At 39.6% G+C, this 17943-nt stretch overlaps 1 protein-coding gene and 1 long non-coding RNA gene across 2 annotated transcripts; both read right to left on the reverse strand.

The window, feature by feature from the left end:
* LOC132374500 (uncharacterized) lies at positions 1-2491 on the reverse strand. Its single transcript, XR_009505679.1, has 2 exons — positions 2254-2491; positions 1-1111 (listed from the first exon to the last, which is right to left on the reverse strand). It is a non-coding gene; the product is annotated as an uncharacterized LOC132374500 (long non-coding RNA).
* A 4872-nt stretch (positions 2492-7363) lies between these two features.
* On the reverse strand, positions 7364-8306 carry LOC132374464 (olfactory receptor 2B11-like). The gene is given in 2 exon segments (XM_059938175.1): positions 7364-8047; positions 8049-8306. Coding segments are annotated over 2 exon segments (942 nt in total).
* Positions 8307-17943: the final 9637 nt, after the last annotated feature.

Here is a 17943-nt window from a genome sequence, read left to right on the forward strand (position 1 = left end):
TGATAGTTTAATGCTTTAATGAAAACCAACATGGTATACGAAAACAGATAAAATAAAAATATTTTGCTTAAAAGACCAAGAATAAAGGTTGTACTTTGTAAAGAGAGAGGCAGATGAGCCAGGGAAGATTTCAGGTGAGAGTTAGGGTTAGAAACACTACTGATTAAGTTGTAAAGGATGGCTTTGGCCGGCCAAGTAGGAGCCTGCTACCCTAACCCACCTTCCCAGATAGATTCCTCCCTCTCCTCCTCACCTCTCTCGTAGGAAATGGGGTTTTCATCTTAATACTTTCTATATTTTGTGACTATAGAGTCATGCTTGAGCAGGGTCTCCACGTGCCAGAGCTGACAACTTGGTGACTGTTGTGCAGCTCCCAGAGATATCACCTCCTGCCAGAGCATTTCCTGTCCACCTGCTTGAGATGTGCCCTGGAGACAGTTAGGGACCACTGGGCTTAGGAGGAAACTACTGTGAAAACCAGAGCTAAAACCTTAGGAAACAACTCCCATGGAGACAGGATTAGGAAAAGGGACTGAATGGGCTTAGCAGGAGAGATGAGACAGAAAAAGGAACTGACACTATTAAGGAACCAAACTATTAAATGTGGTTAATTTAATGGTCTGATTGCCACAGCAGAACATGCTTCCTCTTCCCACCTGAAATTCTGGATCATCAAGTTCTCTCTCCAAATCTCCCAGCAAAGACACAGCCTCATCTCCATTCAATGGATGATGCTCCAGCACCCAAGCCTGGAGCTCCTCAGGCAGGATGGCCACGAACTGCTCCAACACCAGCAACTGCAGGATCTGCTCCTTTTTATGATTCTCTGGGCTCAACCACTGACAGCAAAGTTCCTGGAGTTGGCTCAGAGCCTCCCTGGGTCCAGGTGTCTCCTGGTAGCAGAACCGTCTAAAGTGTTGGCAGAAGACTTCCTGGCTGGACTGGCTATTCTGCTGCAAGTCAATTTCTTGTACAAAAAAGTTCTCTTCCTCCACCTTTACTATCACAGGTCCCTCCTGGGTTTTTTTTCATTCTGAATAATAAGATCTGTAGTCATTTTCTCTCAGGAGAGGGGTCTCTGCAGATAGGTTCACACTCCAGGAAGACTCCCCTTTGCAAAATATATAAAGTATTAAGATGAAAAACTGCCATCAGTTTAAAAACATCCACATGTATTATTAAACACTGCCTATACCACTTAAAGAAAAACACAACAGAAAAGGTTTTTGAAATCTGCCTAACAGTGATGTAGATGATTTGACGATTTGACATTCTTGGTAATGGAAATTCATATGATTATTTTAGAAATGAAAAGAGTAATCTTTTCCTATACTCACTCTACTCCAAACCTTTTCTATTTTAGACATGTTAAATGCAGTCTACCTGAGGCCCTTCACACCTGCGTGGAATGCTCTTACCCAGATATTAGCATAGGGCATTCCCTTGTTTCTTTAAAGTATGCTCAAAAATCATCTTCTCAAAGAGACATTTCTAGCTCATTGTATATAAAATAGTTTTCCTACCATTATCCACCCTCTTACTCTACTTTCTTTGTAACACTCACCACCAACTGACAACATATGTTTATTTGCCTTTTGTTTGTTACTCCACAATAATATAAATGCCGTAAGAACAGGGGTTTTATCTATCAGTTTGGTACACTGCACCATTCTAAGTGCCAAAAGAATGTCTGGGACATATAAATCATCAATTAACTATCTATTGAAAAACATAATGACTAACAAAAGGTATTAACTCTAAGACTTTTTCAACAGCTTGCTCAGGAATTGTTTGCTTTAATACTGTGTGATACATAAACAAACAAGATTAGAGAAATAAGGCAGTGAAAACATTAACTAGAACGGGTCCATAATCCCTCCTCCACAATTTTGACGTCCCCCAGAGTTCTGAAAACCAAGAGTATTTTCATAAGTCATTTGATGGCAATACTCAAAGTGACATAAATTCATTTTGTAACAGCTTGGCTTGAAATGACATGAAATTATTTATAGTTTTAGAGTGAATATTCATATTTTGTTACGGAAATACTGATACTACTTTCTGTAATAAAATATGGGACTGCCCCAGACTCCTGGGGTGTTATGCATTCAATATACTATATACGCACCATGTTTTTTAAAAAATTCCTCAATCTGATTTCAAAAACACTTCTGACCCCAAGGACTAAAGAAAAGTGCCTGCTTTCTATGCGTCAAAGACCCACCAGATTCCAAAACAAGCCACCCCTCTTACACTCAGGGGTCCTCCGCTTCTTTGAAACCTCTGGGGCCCGGTCGGGGTAAGAAATCTGGGGTCGGGTCCGGGCACAAAGCCCAGTCTCCCACGTCAGGGGTCACTCCAGGAGACCAGCTCACGGCAGCCGGGATTGGAAAGGGGGGGAATGTCTCACACTGGACCCGGGCCGGCCCGGGTCGACCCCATGCTGCGGAGGTTGACCCCGGCTGCAGCTCTTCTCCCGACGCGCGCCCAAGCCCCACGCACCCGGAAGCCCAGAAAATCCACCTCTCTAAGGACCTGCAGATATCCCGGAAGCCACGCCCCAGAGCCACGCCCCTCTAGGAGTATCCATCTCTATGGCTGGCGCCTTACAGCCGAGTCCAACAGGTTTCCAAGGTCGTCCCGTATAGCCCGAGAACTTCGCAGCAAACCAACTGCCAAGTCAACACCTGGTTAGTCCAGGAATGACCGCTCGGTATGACGATACTGATTTTTTTCTCTCCTTTCCTCTCCCCCCAAGTTTTATCAATTTCTCTCCATCCACCGCCATCCAAAAACCCAGCACGTTCCCGTTCACACAACGTATGTCTAGTATGCATTCTTCCATATTTTTCTCTCTGCTCATATAATCATGTACAGACATACACATTTATATGCAAAAAAATTTATATGCAAAAGATAGTGTGGTGCTTGAGAGCTTGGTTTCTGAGCTTGACTTGGAAATCTTGTTAGCTTTGCGCAATGGATCAAGGTACTTCATCTCTATGTGCCTCATTTTCCTTACCTGTAAAATGAGAATAATAGCACATATACCTAAAAGTTACTGTGAGTATTGAATGATTATCATGTAAAGGACCCCTGAAGCACAATAGATACCAAACAAATGTTTGCTAATTATGTACCTATGTAGGTTTTTTTTGGGAGAGTGCATATTTGACTTTCTCTGTTTGGTCCTAAGTTGGAAGCAGGGATAAAAATGAGGAAGCTGTCAGTTATTAATCAAGTCCTTGCAATTTGGAGCCAATTGTTTCAGAAGTTATTGTTTGGTTTCTGGGGCTTGTTGCTAGAGTAGTGGACTGACTTCCTACAAGTCTGACTTATAGATAATAGGCTGGCTTCCTGGGCTGGTTATTATAGATAATTATGTTGGTTTCCTGGGCTGGTTGCTACAGATTTGGGGTCAGAGTTCTATCTGCATATATGATCTGGTCATTGTCTGCTTGGATACTCAGTGTCTTCATTTTTAAATGAGAAATATAAATATATTTATATTATAAATATAATTCTTATATTGATTTATATTATATCTATCCCATTAACACTCCATTATCTGCTCTACATACTTCAATCTGTTGTCTTCCTCTTAAAGTGCAAGTGTTCTTCAAATGTTTGATACTTTTGTTCTGCAGTTCATATTCTAGAACATCAACAGTCTCTGTTGGTAATGTGTACCTGGGTGGAGGAGTGAAATTACAGGTCAACAACTGTTGCCACTCTGTATGGTTATTAACTGACCCAAGGAGTGAAGTGGAGAATGGTACAGACCAGCCTTTCTTACTTTATCTGTTGTAATTTATATCCATCTTTAGCCAGGCTCTGACATCATCATTTCTATTTTAGACATGTTAAATGCAGTCTACCTGAGGCCCTTCACACCTGTGTGGAATGCTCTTACCCAGATATTAGCATAGGGCATTCCCTTGTTTCTTTAAAGTATGCTCAAAAACTGGACCTGGTAAGTCCAGTTCTAGACAGGTCCGCTAGAGTGGAAAACTGCTTTTGCTCTTCGTGATGAAGGAGGCAAGGATCCTCTCATGTTTGAGGGCCAGCTTATTCTCTAGCCCTGGCCTTCAAACCTCTTTCTTTAGGGTTCTGTTTTCCTCAAGGTAACAGGACTCAGCTAACTTCTATATTCCAAAGGATTTCTCACACTTAAAAAATATTAGTTTCTGAGATCCACCAACTTCTTTCACATATCTATCATATATCCCAGTTTGGGTTAGCAGAAGGAACCAGGAAACCATGTCAGTTTGCAATCTCGTCGGAATTTTTAAAAACTTGTTTGTAAGGGGCTTCCCTGGTGGCGCAGTGGTTAAGAATCCGCCTGCCAATTCAGGGCACACGGGTTCGAGCCCTGGTCCGGGAAGATCCCACGTGCCGCGGAGCAACTAAGCCTGTGCGCCACAACTACTGAGCCTGCGCTCTAGAGCCCGCGAGCCACAACTGCTGAAGCCCGCGCCCCTAGAGCCCGTGCTCTGCAACAAGAGAAGTCACCGCAATGAGAAGCCCGCACAAGGAAGAGTAGCCCCCGCTCGCTGCACCTAGAGAAAGCAAAGACCCAACACGGCCAAAAATAAATAAAAATAAAATAAATTTATATTTGAAAAAAAACCTTGTTTGTAAGACTGAGTTTCGTCACATAATGATATATTGCCTATGTTTGCCCGTACATAAAGTATCTGTCACTAAATAGCGGTTGCTTATTTCAGGGTACTATACATATATACTTGTTAAGTCTTTATATATTTTATATAGAAAAAAATATAATATTGGCTACATTTTAAAGCAACAACTTTACTTTTGATGTTTATTTTGTTATACACATCTTTATTATTTCTATTCATCTTGTTTTGGTCTTTTTTTCCATATATTCAATTGTCAGAAATGCATTTCTCTTCCACAACTATGACAGAAAAGTATTTCATTTTTAATGAAAAGCTTTTTAAATGTTTAACTTCTTTTTTTTTTCCTTTTTCGTTTTTTTAATTTACTTATTTTTATTATATATATATTTATTTATTTTTGGCTGTGTTGGGTCTTCTTTTCGTTTCTGTGCGAGGGCTTTCTCTAGTTGCGGCAAGCGGGGGCCACTCTTCATTGCGGTGCACGGGCCTCTCATTATCGCGGCCTCTCTTGTTGCGGAGCACAGGCTCCAGATGCGCAGGCTCAGTAGTTGTGACTCACGGGCCCAGCTGCTCCGCGGCATGTGGGATTTTCCCAGACCAGGGCTCGAACCCGTGTCCCCTTCATTGGCAGGCAGATTCTCAACCACTGCGCCACCAGGGAAGCCCTAAATGTTTAACTTCTTGATTCAAATTTAATTTGTTGTAATTTGTTATATGAAGTATAGACTCAAATTAATTATTCAACATACCAACATCCGATAGAATCAATATTGTTTAATAATAGTGCTTCCTTGTCCTGTTGAAATACCTCTGGTTTGATAAGTTTTAGAAATAATTAAATGTAAGAAGTCATAAAATAATTTTATATTTTTATGAATGAAAATTTTATACAGTTTCGATAATTATATTTTAAGGTTTTTAAAGTTCTAACATAATAAAACACTTTCCCAGGTAATCCCTTTCAGATTTGTTTCAGAACTTTACATGCCCTTAGCATTTTTCACTGATACTATACTAAAGGTTCCAAAGAATTTTCAAACTAACTTTTAGGGTTTTTTTTATGAAGACGCTTACTTTCATAAGCAAAGTATGATAATAAGAAATATATATTTGGTCTTTATTCCCAGTTCCTGACCTAGAGCTTCTAAAACCCTTGGAATTTCCTGATTGATAGGGTTGATAGGAGCATCTTTGGTTATTCATAACAAGCCCCTTTCAGCTATATTTGAGTTTATCCTAAAGTGATTCTTGGTGGGCTCCTGTACGGCTTCAGAATGGGGGCTGGTTGCTAGAGGGAAGCATACATGTGTTTAGAGGGTTGAAACTTTCAGCCCCATCCCTTGACTCTGGGGAGGGGAGGAGGCTGGAGATTGAGTTAGTCACGCACAGCCAATGATTTACATAATCATATGGGAACCTCCATAAAAACCACTGAGCAGTGAGGTTTGGAGAGCCTCCTAGTTGGTGACCACATTGAGGTGCAGGGGACCCATGCCCTGAAAGTGAGTGGAAGCTCTGCCCACTGCCCCTCCCTGTCATATTTTGCCCTATGCATATCTTACATTTGGCTGTTCCTGAGTTGTATTTTTTATAATACATTGGTAAAATATGTGAAATGTTCCCTTGAGGGGCTTCCCTGGTGGTCTAGAGGCTAAGACTCCGAGCTCCCAACGCAGGGGGCCCAGGTTCCATCCCTGGTCAGGGAACTAGATCCCACATGCGGCAACTAAAAGATCCCGCACGCTGCAACGAAGATCCTGAGTGCCACAACTAAGACCTGGCGCAGCCAAATAAATAAATATTTTAAAAAATGTTTTCTTGAGTTTAGTGAGCTGTTCTAGGAACCCTTGACTTTGTAGCTGGTTGGTCAGAAGTACAAGTGGCCTGAACTGGTGATTGGCATCTGAAGCAGAGGTATTAGAGCAGGTAGGTAGCTAGATATGAGCAGAGAAAGGGGGTGGGGGACACGGCTCAGGTGACAGGAAACCTTACATCTTGAGGCAACAGGGGTCCTAGAGGCAAAGAAAGGCGGCAAAAGGTGGGAATCTCTGGCTTCCGAATGTAACCTTTTGCTTGTTACGCCCTCATTACAATAAAATTAGCCTTGCAGAAAAGAAGTACCCATGATGCACCGACACCATGACACTTACAATCAAGACCAAGAAAGGGCAAAAATTCCTCCTCCCCCGGGGAAGGTGGAGCTGGGATGAAAATCAGGAAATTTGACCCCAAACCCCTCCCTCCTCAATGAATATTTTCTGCCCAATCATTTTCATACCCTATGTAACCAGCTTGCCGAAGGAACTCAGAGCAGCTGCTCACCTGAGCCTGCCTGCTCTCCCTCCTGAGAGTGTACTATCACTTAATAAATCCTCGCTTTGCTTTCTTAGCCTCTGAAATCTTTCTGGGATGAGACAAGAACCTACTCTCCAGTAACAGAGGCAGTTTTGTGGAATTGAGCCCTTAACCTGTGGGGCCTATGATAACTCTGGGTAGTTCGTGTCAGAATTGAATTGAATGTAGGACACCCAGTTTGTTTCAGAGAATTGGTTGTTGTGGGGAAAAAAGCCAACACATTTGGTGTCAGAAGTGGTAAACACAACACACAAAGGTTTTCTTGAATTGACTTTTGAGCATGATTTTGATGGAACATCTATTTAAAGGAGGATATATTTCAGGTTATTGTTGGGCTTTCCCATTCAGAATAAAGCATCATTTTCTTACATTCTTTTGGACAAAATGGCCCTCTTCAGAAGTCTCCTCAAAGCTCCTTTAACATCCTTGTTCCTCAAGGTGTAGATGAATGGGTTGGCCATGGGAGTAATAACGCAGTAAAACAGCATCAGAACTTTGATGACGTCTTGAGGGCTGTCCCCTGAGGGCTGCATATAGATGTAGATGCCAGAGCCATAAAATAAAGACACCACCAGTAAGTGTGATGAACAGGTGTTGAAGGCCATAAGTCTCCCATCAGCAGAAGGGATTTGAAATACAGCTTGGGCAATATAACTGTAAGAGACAAGAATCATGGAGAGGGGATCCATTATCAGGAAGGTGGCCACCACTGTAAGCTCACTGACTGTGGTGTCCACGCAAGCCATCTTAATTAGACTGGGCAGCTCACAAAAGAAGTGGTCCAATTCCTGGTTCCCACACAGGGGCAGCTGGACTGTGAGTGTGGACTGCAGTAGTGAATTGGCCAGACCAATGAGCCAAACAGTGCTGGAGAGCTGCCAGCAGAGCTTGTGGTTCATGATTACAGAGTATCTCAGAGGCTTACACACAGCCACATAGTGGTGTAAGGCCATGGTGCCAAGCAGGACACATTCAGTACAGCCTAGCCAGTGAAATACATAGGCCTGGGTCATACAGCCTATATAAGTGATGTTCTTCTTGGGCCCCCCCCCCCAAGTTGAACAGCTTTTGGGGTAGAGCTGTGCTGGTGAAACAGAGGTCCAAAAAGGAGAGGCTTGTGAGGAAGAAATACATAGGACTTTGGAGTTGGGAATCTATTTGAGAGACCAGAATAATAGCAATGTTTCCCAACAGTGTGAACATGTAGGAGATTAGGAGGGCAAAGAAGAGAGGAAGATCCAACCACGGATATTTGGTAAAGCCCATGAGAATGAAATCCTCTGGAAAACTTTCATTCATGTGCTTCATTGAATTTTGCTGGAGACACCCGCTAAAATCAAGGAAGAGAAGGGTGATTTTAAAAACCCTGAGTTGGCAGAAGTTTTGACAATAACAGGCAAAAAATACTTTTATGGGGGAGCAATGGGGTACACCCTCAGTAGAAATCATAACAACATTAATGAATATAATAATTATAATTAATAAGTCACATTTGAAAAATCCTTTCAGTAGAGAAAGTGGTTTCATTTTTTCCCCCCTAAATCAAAGCCCTATGTGTTGGGTTAGTGGACATTCATTATTAGTTATGGCTCTTCTGTATGATTAAAGAAGCCAATGGGAGGTGGTCTTCTCCCAGCTACCTTGCAGCTAAGGGAGTGTGTGACCTAAGAGGTGGGGTCGTGGGGAGGTGCTTAGGTCATGAAGCTAGAGCCTTCATGTATGGTCTTAGTGCTCTTATAAAAGAACCCACAGCGATTCCTGTCCTTTCCACCATGTGAAGTTACAGCTACAAGGTGCTATCTATTAACCAAAAAGTGGGCTCTTACCAGACACTGAAACTGCCAGTGCCATGATCTTGGACTTCCCAGCCTCCAGATCTGTGAGATAAATGTTGCAATAGGTCTCCTGGTCTCTGGCATTTTGTTATAGCAGCCCAAATGGACTAAGACATATGTCATCAGGGAAATACAAATTAGAACAACAATCAGATTCTACTACACACCTATTAGAGTGGCCAAAATCGAGAACAATGACACCAAATGCTAGCAAGGATGTGGCACAATAGGAACTCTCATTTGCTGGTGGGAATACAAAATGGTAGGGCCACTTTGGAAGACAGTCTGGCAGTTTCTTACACAACTAAACATACTCTTACCATATGATCCAGTAATCACATTCCTGGGTATTTACCCACATGAGCTGAAAACTTACATCCACACAAAAGCCTGCACAAAGATGTTTGCAACAGTTTTACTCATAATTGCCAAAATTTGGAAGCAACCAAGATGTCCTTCCGAAGGTGAACGGATAAATAAACTGTGGTATATCCAGACAATGGAGTACTATTCAGCACTAAAGAGAAACAAGCTGTCAAGCTATGAAAAGACATAGAAGAACCTTGAATGCTAATTACTAACTGAAAGAAGCCAATCTGAAAAGGCAATATACTGTATGATTCCAGCTATCATACAGTATGTTTGGAAAATGCAAAACTATGAAGACAGTAAAAAGATCAGTGGTTGCCAACGTTTGGGAGGGAGGGATGACTAAGTAGAGCACAAAGGATTTTTAGGCAGTGAGACTACTCTGTATGATATTATAATGGTATATACATGTCATTATACATTTTTCCAAACCCATAGAATGTACAATACCAAGAGTGAACCATAATGTAACTGTGGACTTCGGGTGATTATGATATGTCTGGGTAAGTTCATCAGCTCTAACAATTGTACCACTTTGGTGAGGGATGAAGGTAAAGGGGGAGGCTATGCATGTGTAGGGGCAGGGGTTATATGGGAAATCTCTGTACTCTTGCTGAGTTTTGCTGTGATGTGAAACTGTTCTAAAAATAAAATCTTAAGAAAATTGTGATACTTCCTTACTGAGTGGGATGCAGAGTAAAAGGAATAATTCTCCTGATGGCCCTCTCCATACCCATCAGGTAAACAGGGTTCGATTGCTGCAGGCTCTGCCAGGGCAAGAAACATTACAGGTCCTTGCTAATTTGGGGCAGAAATTTGGAGACTGTATATGGGAATGAATTTTGAGAGCGTTTGACCCAAGAAATTAGATATGAATTTGTCATAATTGTTACCTTTACCAGAGAGACTTGTTTCAATTTACTGGCTGGAGCCATGAGTATGGTTTTAATTGGTTTTTTTTTTTTCTCTATTGTTTTAGTCAACACTAAAACCTGGTCACTTTAAAGTGACCCATCTAAATGATGCTGATTTGTCAGAATTCCCTTAGCATATAGTAGAAGGACCCTGAAGATGTGTGTGGATTATGTAATAAGAACAGACTGGTGTTGAGGACAAGATCCCTTGTCATGTCTCCAAAAACAAACAAACAAAAACAACAGGAATTGTACCATCTGACCATCTGTGAGAATTGAGAAGAGATTTTTTTTTTAAGGTAACCATAGTTCACTAAATGATTCCACTGTGACTAATGTTTATGCAGTCGTGAAAGTGTAAACTCTCCATGCTGATATAACCAAAAAGTATGATATAAGAGTATCTGGAGAGTAAGGCATAGACATTCTCTCTCTCCCTCTCTCTCTCTCTCTGTCTCTTGTCCTCGCTCTTTCTCTTTGTAATGTAAGGGTTAAAAGTTCTCATTTTTTATAGTAAGTGATAAATAAGTCATATTTAAAACTAAAAAAAACCCACAAATAGAATAAAGACTTGTTATTAAGAAGTATGGGTAAATAAAAGAAAACACTGAAATTATTAAAATTGTGTTAACTTGGGAGACCAGGAATTGAGAGTGAGGAATGATGAAGAAGGGAACTGCTATTTTTCATTATAAGCCCATAGTATTATTTTATTTTTTTAACTTTGATCGCATATGTCTTTAATATAAATGAAAATTAAATAAGAAGGAATGGAAGGGATCTGAATATTTGTCAATGATGGTGAAGGCATTAGAGTCGTATACATTGTTTGAAAGCGTGGAAAGCACACATCATCACTTACTGCAGCATAGGGTGCATAACATGGTGTAGTGGAAAATCAGGTTGCAAAAATAACTTGGGTCCAGGATATGGAAAATCTTGAACACTAGGTTAAGGAGTCTGATCAAATGAAGATTTTTTTTCTTTCAATCATTTTCCAAATGATTGGAGCAGCATTTAAAAACATTTATTATGGCTGAATAACGAGGGATTCAAGAAGAGACTGGAAGCTGGGAGCTCAGTGGGGAGGCTACTGCAAGAGTTTGTGGGAGAGAGGCTGAGAACGTTAGCTCAGATAGTGGCGGTGGGAATCAAGAGCAAGGTATGAATGTAGGAGAGAGGAAGGAGCTGAAAGAACATTTGAAGTTTTAATCTGAGGCGCTGAAAGAATGGAAATTCAATTAAGAGAAAGAAGCATGTATATGAGGATTGATCAGAATACGTGATTTAACTAAAAAAGACCTCCCCAAAAAGATAACTTTAAAGCTTGACCTATAACAATTGGCCCTGAGGGTCCATTCACCAGAGGATGGATTCCTGCTTCATCCAGACACCTCTAGGTCAATTTGACAAACTACACATTTACATCAACCACTTGAATTCATGGCTAGGATGGTTTGTTGCAGCTGTTTAACCACCAAGGACAGGGACGGGGACAGAAAGAGGGAGAGGCAAGGGAGTATGTCTCCAAAAACAGAAAAGATAATCGCCTGCATTTGCCAGGAAGTTCATGCATTTGTGTATAAAATGGCTGAGGAAAAGAGAAAAACAAGATCCCATTACCCCACACCCCACCTCGCAAATCCTCAATATTTTATCATTGGTTATTCTTTATATTGTTTGATCTTCAAATTTATCTTCAGAGTAGTGGCATTTATTATTTATTTATTCATTCATTCATTCATTCACTTTAAAGCAAAAAGATAAAAACTTTATTACTGGGAAATTCTTGCTGGTCTTCACATAGGGATGTGACAAAAATGACAGAGTATTGGTTTTAGAGAATTGATTTTTAGTGACTTGACCTGCTTTCTCATTCCTCCCCATCTCCTAGATAATTGGATTTTTTGGACATAATTCTGGGATCAACATAATTTTGAACAAGTGACAACCATTGGTCTGGCATAACGAGAATTCATTTAGCTCATGGAGGCATCTTACCCTGCCTGATATTGCCAAAACTCAGAACCTTCATTTTCTGTCTCAAAACAAAATGCAATACCATCTAGGCTGGTGTGAATAGAAAGAGACATCACTAGAACTTAACTCTTCTTATTTGAATTTGTATTAAGCAAATGTGTTTAGCTATAGAAGCTTAGTCAGGAGAAAGTTTGCAGAAGGGTTGGATTCCAACAGTCCTGAGAGAGGGAAGCAAGTATCATCAGGTCAGCACTTCAATAAAAGCCACCAAAGGTCTTAATATGGCAGGTAGGGTGAATGTGATTCTGGAGGCATTGGATAATCTCTCCTGGTTCCAAATCTGATTCAAAGGCAGATAAAACAAGTTCACACCCAGTGTGCCAGTGATCCCATAGGGGCTGTCACTGGTGAATTAATCTCTCTAGAGACAGTATCTATCTTTTATTTATACTTTTGGTTGTGATTATAGATTGCATCAGTTCTTCTGCTCATTAATCCCATCTTAATAGCAAGGGAGAGCAGGATTTACCCCAATAATTTTCAGAAAGAAAACAAATATAGTGCTATTAACAGTAATGATGATAATAATGGCTTAACACATTCTAGACAATTTATATGAATTGTCTCCTAACAACTCCTTGAGGTGGGTACTATTATTGTCCTCATTTTATAGTTGAGGAACTTAAAGCTTAAAAAAGGTAAGTAATTTGTCCAAGGTTCATAAGGCTTACACACTTCCAGAATTCACACACCAACTGGATGCTCTGCAAATGTCATGAGTAAACATAGGATTTTTAAATATCTGTAGTGTTTGGGGTACGTGCTTATTTGGTCTTTTCAACCATATTGAAAGCTCCTTGGGGGCAAGGTTTATGTCCTCTTTTTCAACTGGCTAAAGCACAGTGCTGATCAAATTAAGATCCTCCTCTTATTTCTTACGAATGCAGGTATAATATCCACATCTCCATCACATGAAGACCATCTCAGAACAGGTCACTCCTCAGAACAAGGTAGAACTAAAGAAGCAACTGAATAAGTACTTTAAAGGACAAATCCTTGCCTAATTGTCTGACAATGTTTTTTTTTCCCCTTTTTTATACTTTGTATTTTAATTTTGGGGGGATGTTAATTTTACAATAAAGATTATTTTTATTCATGAAATCGTTCACTCTTTTAAAAAAATAGTTTGTACATTTGGTGCCATGTTGAGAATGGCCTTCTCCACCTCAAGATATTATAAATATTACCTACATTTTGTGCAATATTTTATGGTTTTACTTTAAATATTTTATAACAGTATTTTCTGTTTTTACATAAATATTACATGTTTTTACATTTAAATCTTATTACCTGATACAAAGTGTCTGACAAAACTTTTATCTCAACACTTTCTTCACATCCAAAAACTCCCTTTTCAGGCTGAACTTCAAAAGTTATTAGATGCTGTCATGACTGAGTTGTTACTCAGAGCTAGGCCATACAGTCCTCCCTCTTCCTACTTGTTATGGACTGGATGTGTTCTCCCAAAATTCATATTTGGAGGCCCTAACCCCTAATGTGACTACATTTTGAGACAGGGCCTTTAAGGAGGTAATTTATGGTTGAATGAGGTCATAAGGGTGGGGCCCTAATCCAATAAGACTGGTGTCCTTATAAGAAGAGGAAGAGACACCAGAGCTACCTTCTGCTCTCACTCTCACTCCCATTCTTCCCTTGCACGTACAGAGGAAAGCCATGTGAAGACACAGTCAGAGGGGGCCTTCTACAAGGCACAAAGAGAGGTCTCACCAGAAACCAAGTCTGACGGCACCTTGATTTTGGACTTCTAGTTCCAGAACCATGAGAAAATAAACTTCTGTTATTTCAGCCACCCAGTCTGTGATATTTTATGGCAGCCCTAGCTGACTAATACACTGTGTTTAAATCTAAAGAATCAGGGCATGAAGACAGCATGTCCAAGGCAAAAAAACAAAACAAAAAACCAAAACCAAACAAACAAACAAACAAACAGAGCCTAGGAGATGAAGAAGATTATTTCAGTTTGTTAGTTATATGGCCTGCTCATTTTTTTTTGTGGAGAACCTCCTACATAGATTTCTGAGGTTTTATTTTATATTTTCCTCCTCCCTAAGTTAAACGAGTTAAGCAGCTGTTCACTGGGCTGATTATCTTCTAGCAGAAAACAGACAGTTATCTCAGGATCCCTAACCCCTAGGACTAAGGTTTGAGATCAGTCTAAGTTGCTGAATTTTATTTAGCTCTGCGGCCAAAAACTTCATTCTTGACTCTAATCAAATAGAAGACAGATATCATGAGAAAAGCATGGATTCCAGAATCAGACAGACCTGAGTTTGAAATTGAACTTTGTCACTTACTCTGTTACTGTGAATATTATTGAACCTGTTTCCTCATCTTCAAAGAGCTGATTATAACACATATTTGACAGGATTGTTGGGCTGATTAAATGACAGCGTGTCTGGAAACTCTTGGAATGTAGTAGACTTCCAATAATCCTAACTAGATGATAAAGAGGGTAAGTAGATGTTCATGAATTAATACAAAAGTGCTAATAGCATAGCTGGACCTCACTTTCAGTTCTGCTCTGTGTGTAATATTCTAAGCAGGATTTTTGCAAATGTGATTCACTTGCTTCAAAATCTCTTGGAGTGCTTGTTAAAAACACACATTTCTGGGCCTTTCACCAAAACAGAATTAAAACCTCTGGGGATAAGTCCCAAGAAACTGTGTTTTAACTAGTTCCCTAGGTGATTTAAATGTCTACTAAGCTTGGGAATCATTGCATTATAGGATCATTCCGTTTTTTAAATTGCAGAATTAAATTTCAGTTTCTAGTGGGGCCAATTTATGTATTCCCTTTGGGACTAAAGCCCTTCCTTGAAGACTGAGGGTGTATAAGCAAATGTAAATTACTGTTATTATAATTTAGTAATATTTGGAAAATCATATATAAAACAGATAACATAATGCTGAGTTTCCTGGAATCACTAATAAATTACATGGGAATTCAGAAAAAAGCTTTAAGAGTTGGTACAGAACAGTCAGCTCTACCCACCACCAGAGCCTCCCATCAAGCCTCTTAGATAGCCTCAACCACCAGAGGACAGACAGCAGAAGCAAGAAAAACTACAATCCTGCAGCCTGTGGACCAAAACCCACAGTTACAGAAAGATAGCCAAGATGAAAAGGCAGAGGGCTATATATCAGATGAAGGAACAAGAAAAAACCCCAGAAAAACAACTAAATGAAGTGGAGATAGGCAACCTTCCAGAAAAAGAATTCAGAATAATGATAGTGAAGATGATCCAGGACCTCGGAATAAGAATGGAGGCAAAGATTGAGAAGATGCAAGAAATGATTAACAAAGACCTAGAAGAATTAAAGAACAAACAAACAGAGATGAACAATACAATAACTGAAATGAAAACTACACTAGAAGGAATCAATAGCAGAATAACTGAGGCAGAAGAACGGATAAGTGACCTGGAAGACAGAATGGTGGAATTCACTGCTGCAGAACAGACTAAAGAAAAAAGAATGAAAAGAAATGAAGACAGCCTAAGAGACCTCTGGGACAACATTAAACGCAACAACATTCGCATTATAGGGGTCCCAGAAGGAGAAGAGAGAGAGAAAGGGCCAGAGAAAATATCTGAAGAGATTATAGTCAAAAACTTCCCTAACATGGGAAAGGAAATAGCCACCCAAGTCCAGGAAGCGCAGAGAGTCCCATACAGGATAAACCCAAGGAGAAACATGCCGAGACACATAGTAATCAAAGTGGCAAAAATTAAAGACAAAGAAAAATTATTGAAACCAGCAAGGGAAAAACGACAAATAACATACAAGGGAACTCCCATAAGGTTAACAGCTGATTTCTCAGCAGAAACTCTACAAGCCAGAAGGGAGTGGCATGATATACTTAAAGTGATGAAAGGGAAGAACCTACAACCAAGATTACTCTACCCGGCAAGGATCTCATTTAGATTTGATGGAGAAATCAAAAGCTTTACAGACAAGCAAAAGCTAAGAGAATTCAGCACCACCAAACCAGCTCTACAACAAATGCTAAAGGAACTTCTCTTAGTGGGAAACACAAGAGAAGAAAAGGACCTACAAAAAGAAACCCAAAACAATTAAGAAAATGGTCATAGGAACATACATATCGATCATTACCTTAAACATGAATGGATTAAATACTCCAACCAAAAGACACAGGCTTGCTGAATGGATACAAAAACAAGACCCATATATATGCTGTCTACAAGAGACCCACTTTAGACCTAGGGACACATACAGACTGAAAGTGAGGGGATGGAAAAAGATATTCCATGCAAATGGAAAGCAAAAGAAAGCTGGAGTAGCAATACTCATATCAGATAAAATAGACTTTAAAGAATGTTACAAGAGACAAAGAAGGACACTACATAATGATCAAGGGATCAATCCAAGAAGAAGATATAACAATTATAAATATATATGCACCCAACATAGGAGCACTTCAATACATAAAGCAACTGCTAACAGCCATAAAAGAGGAAATCGACAGTAACACAATAATAGTGGGGGACTTTAACACCTCACTTACACCAATGGACAGATCATCCAAAATGAAAATAAATAAGGACACAGAAGCTTTAAATGACTCAATAGACCACATAGATTTAATTGATATTTATAGGACATTCCATCCAAAAACAGCAGATTACACGTTCTTCTCAAGTGCGCACGGAACATTCTCCAGGATAGATCACATCTTGGGTCACAAATCAAGCCTCAGTAAATTTAAGAAAATTGAAATCATATCAACCATCTTTTCTGACCACAATGCTATGAGATTAGAAATGAACTACATGGATAAAAACGTAAAAAAGACAAACACATGGAGGCTAAACAATACGTTACTAAATAACCAAGAGATCACTGAAGAAATCAAAGAAGAAATCAAAAAATACCTAGAGACAAATGACAATGAAAACACGACGACCCAAAACCTATGGGATGCAGCAAAAGCAGTTCTAAGAGGGAAGTTTATAGCTATACAAGCCTACCTAAAGAAACAAGAAAAATCTCAAGTAAACAATCTAACTTTACACCTAAAGAAACTAGAGAAAGAAGAACAAACAAAACCCAAAGTTAGCAGAAGGAAAGAAATCATAAAGATCAGAGCAGAAATAAATGAAATAGAAACAAAGAAAACAATAGCAAAGATCAATAAAACTAAAAGCTGGTTCTTTGAGAAGATAAACAAAATTGATAAGCCATTAGCCAGACTCATCAAGAAAAAGAGGGAGAGGACTCAAATCAATAAAATTAGAAATGAAAAAGGAGAAGTTACAACAGACACTGCAGAAATACAAAGCATCCTAAGAGACTACTACAAGCAACTTTATGCCAATAAAATGGACAACCTGGAAGAAATGGACAAATTCTTAGAAAGGTATAACCTTCCAAGACTGAACCAGGAAGAAACAGAAAATATGAACAGACCAATCACAAGCAATGAAATTGAAACTGTGATTAAAAATCTTCCAGCAAACAAAAGTCCAGGACCAGATGGCTTCACAGTGAATTCTATCAAACATTTAGAGAAGAGCTAACACCTATCCTTCTCAAACTCTTCCAAAAAATTGCAGAGGAAGGCACACTCCCAAACTCATTCTATGAGGCCACCATCACCCTGATACCAAAACCAGACAAAGACACTACAAAGAAAGAAAATTACAGACCGATATCACTGATGAATATAGATGCAAAAATCCTCAACAAAATACTAGCAAATAGAATCCAACAACACGTTAAAAGGATCATACACCAAGATCAAGTGGG

Source organism: Balaenoptera ricei, chromosome 11 (assembly GCF_028023285.1).
Source record: "Balaenoptera ricei isolate mBalRic1 chromosome 11, mBalRic1.hap2, whole genome shotgun sequence".
Taxonomy (NCBI): Eukaryota; Metazoa; Chordata; class Mammalia; order Artiodactyla; family Balaenopteridae; genus Balaenoptera; species Balaenoptera ricei.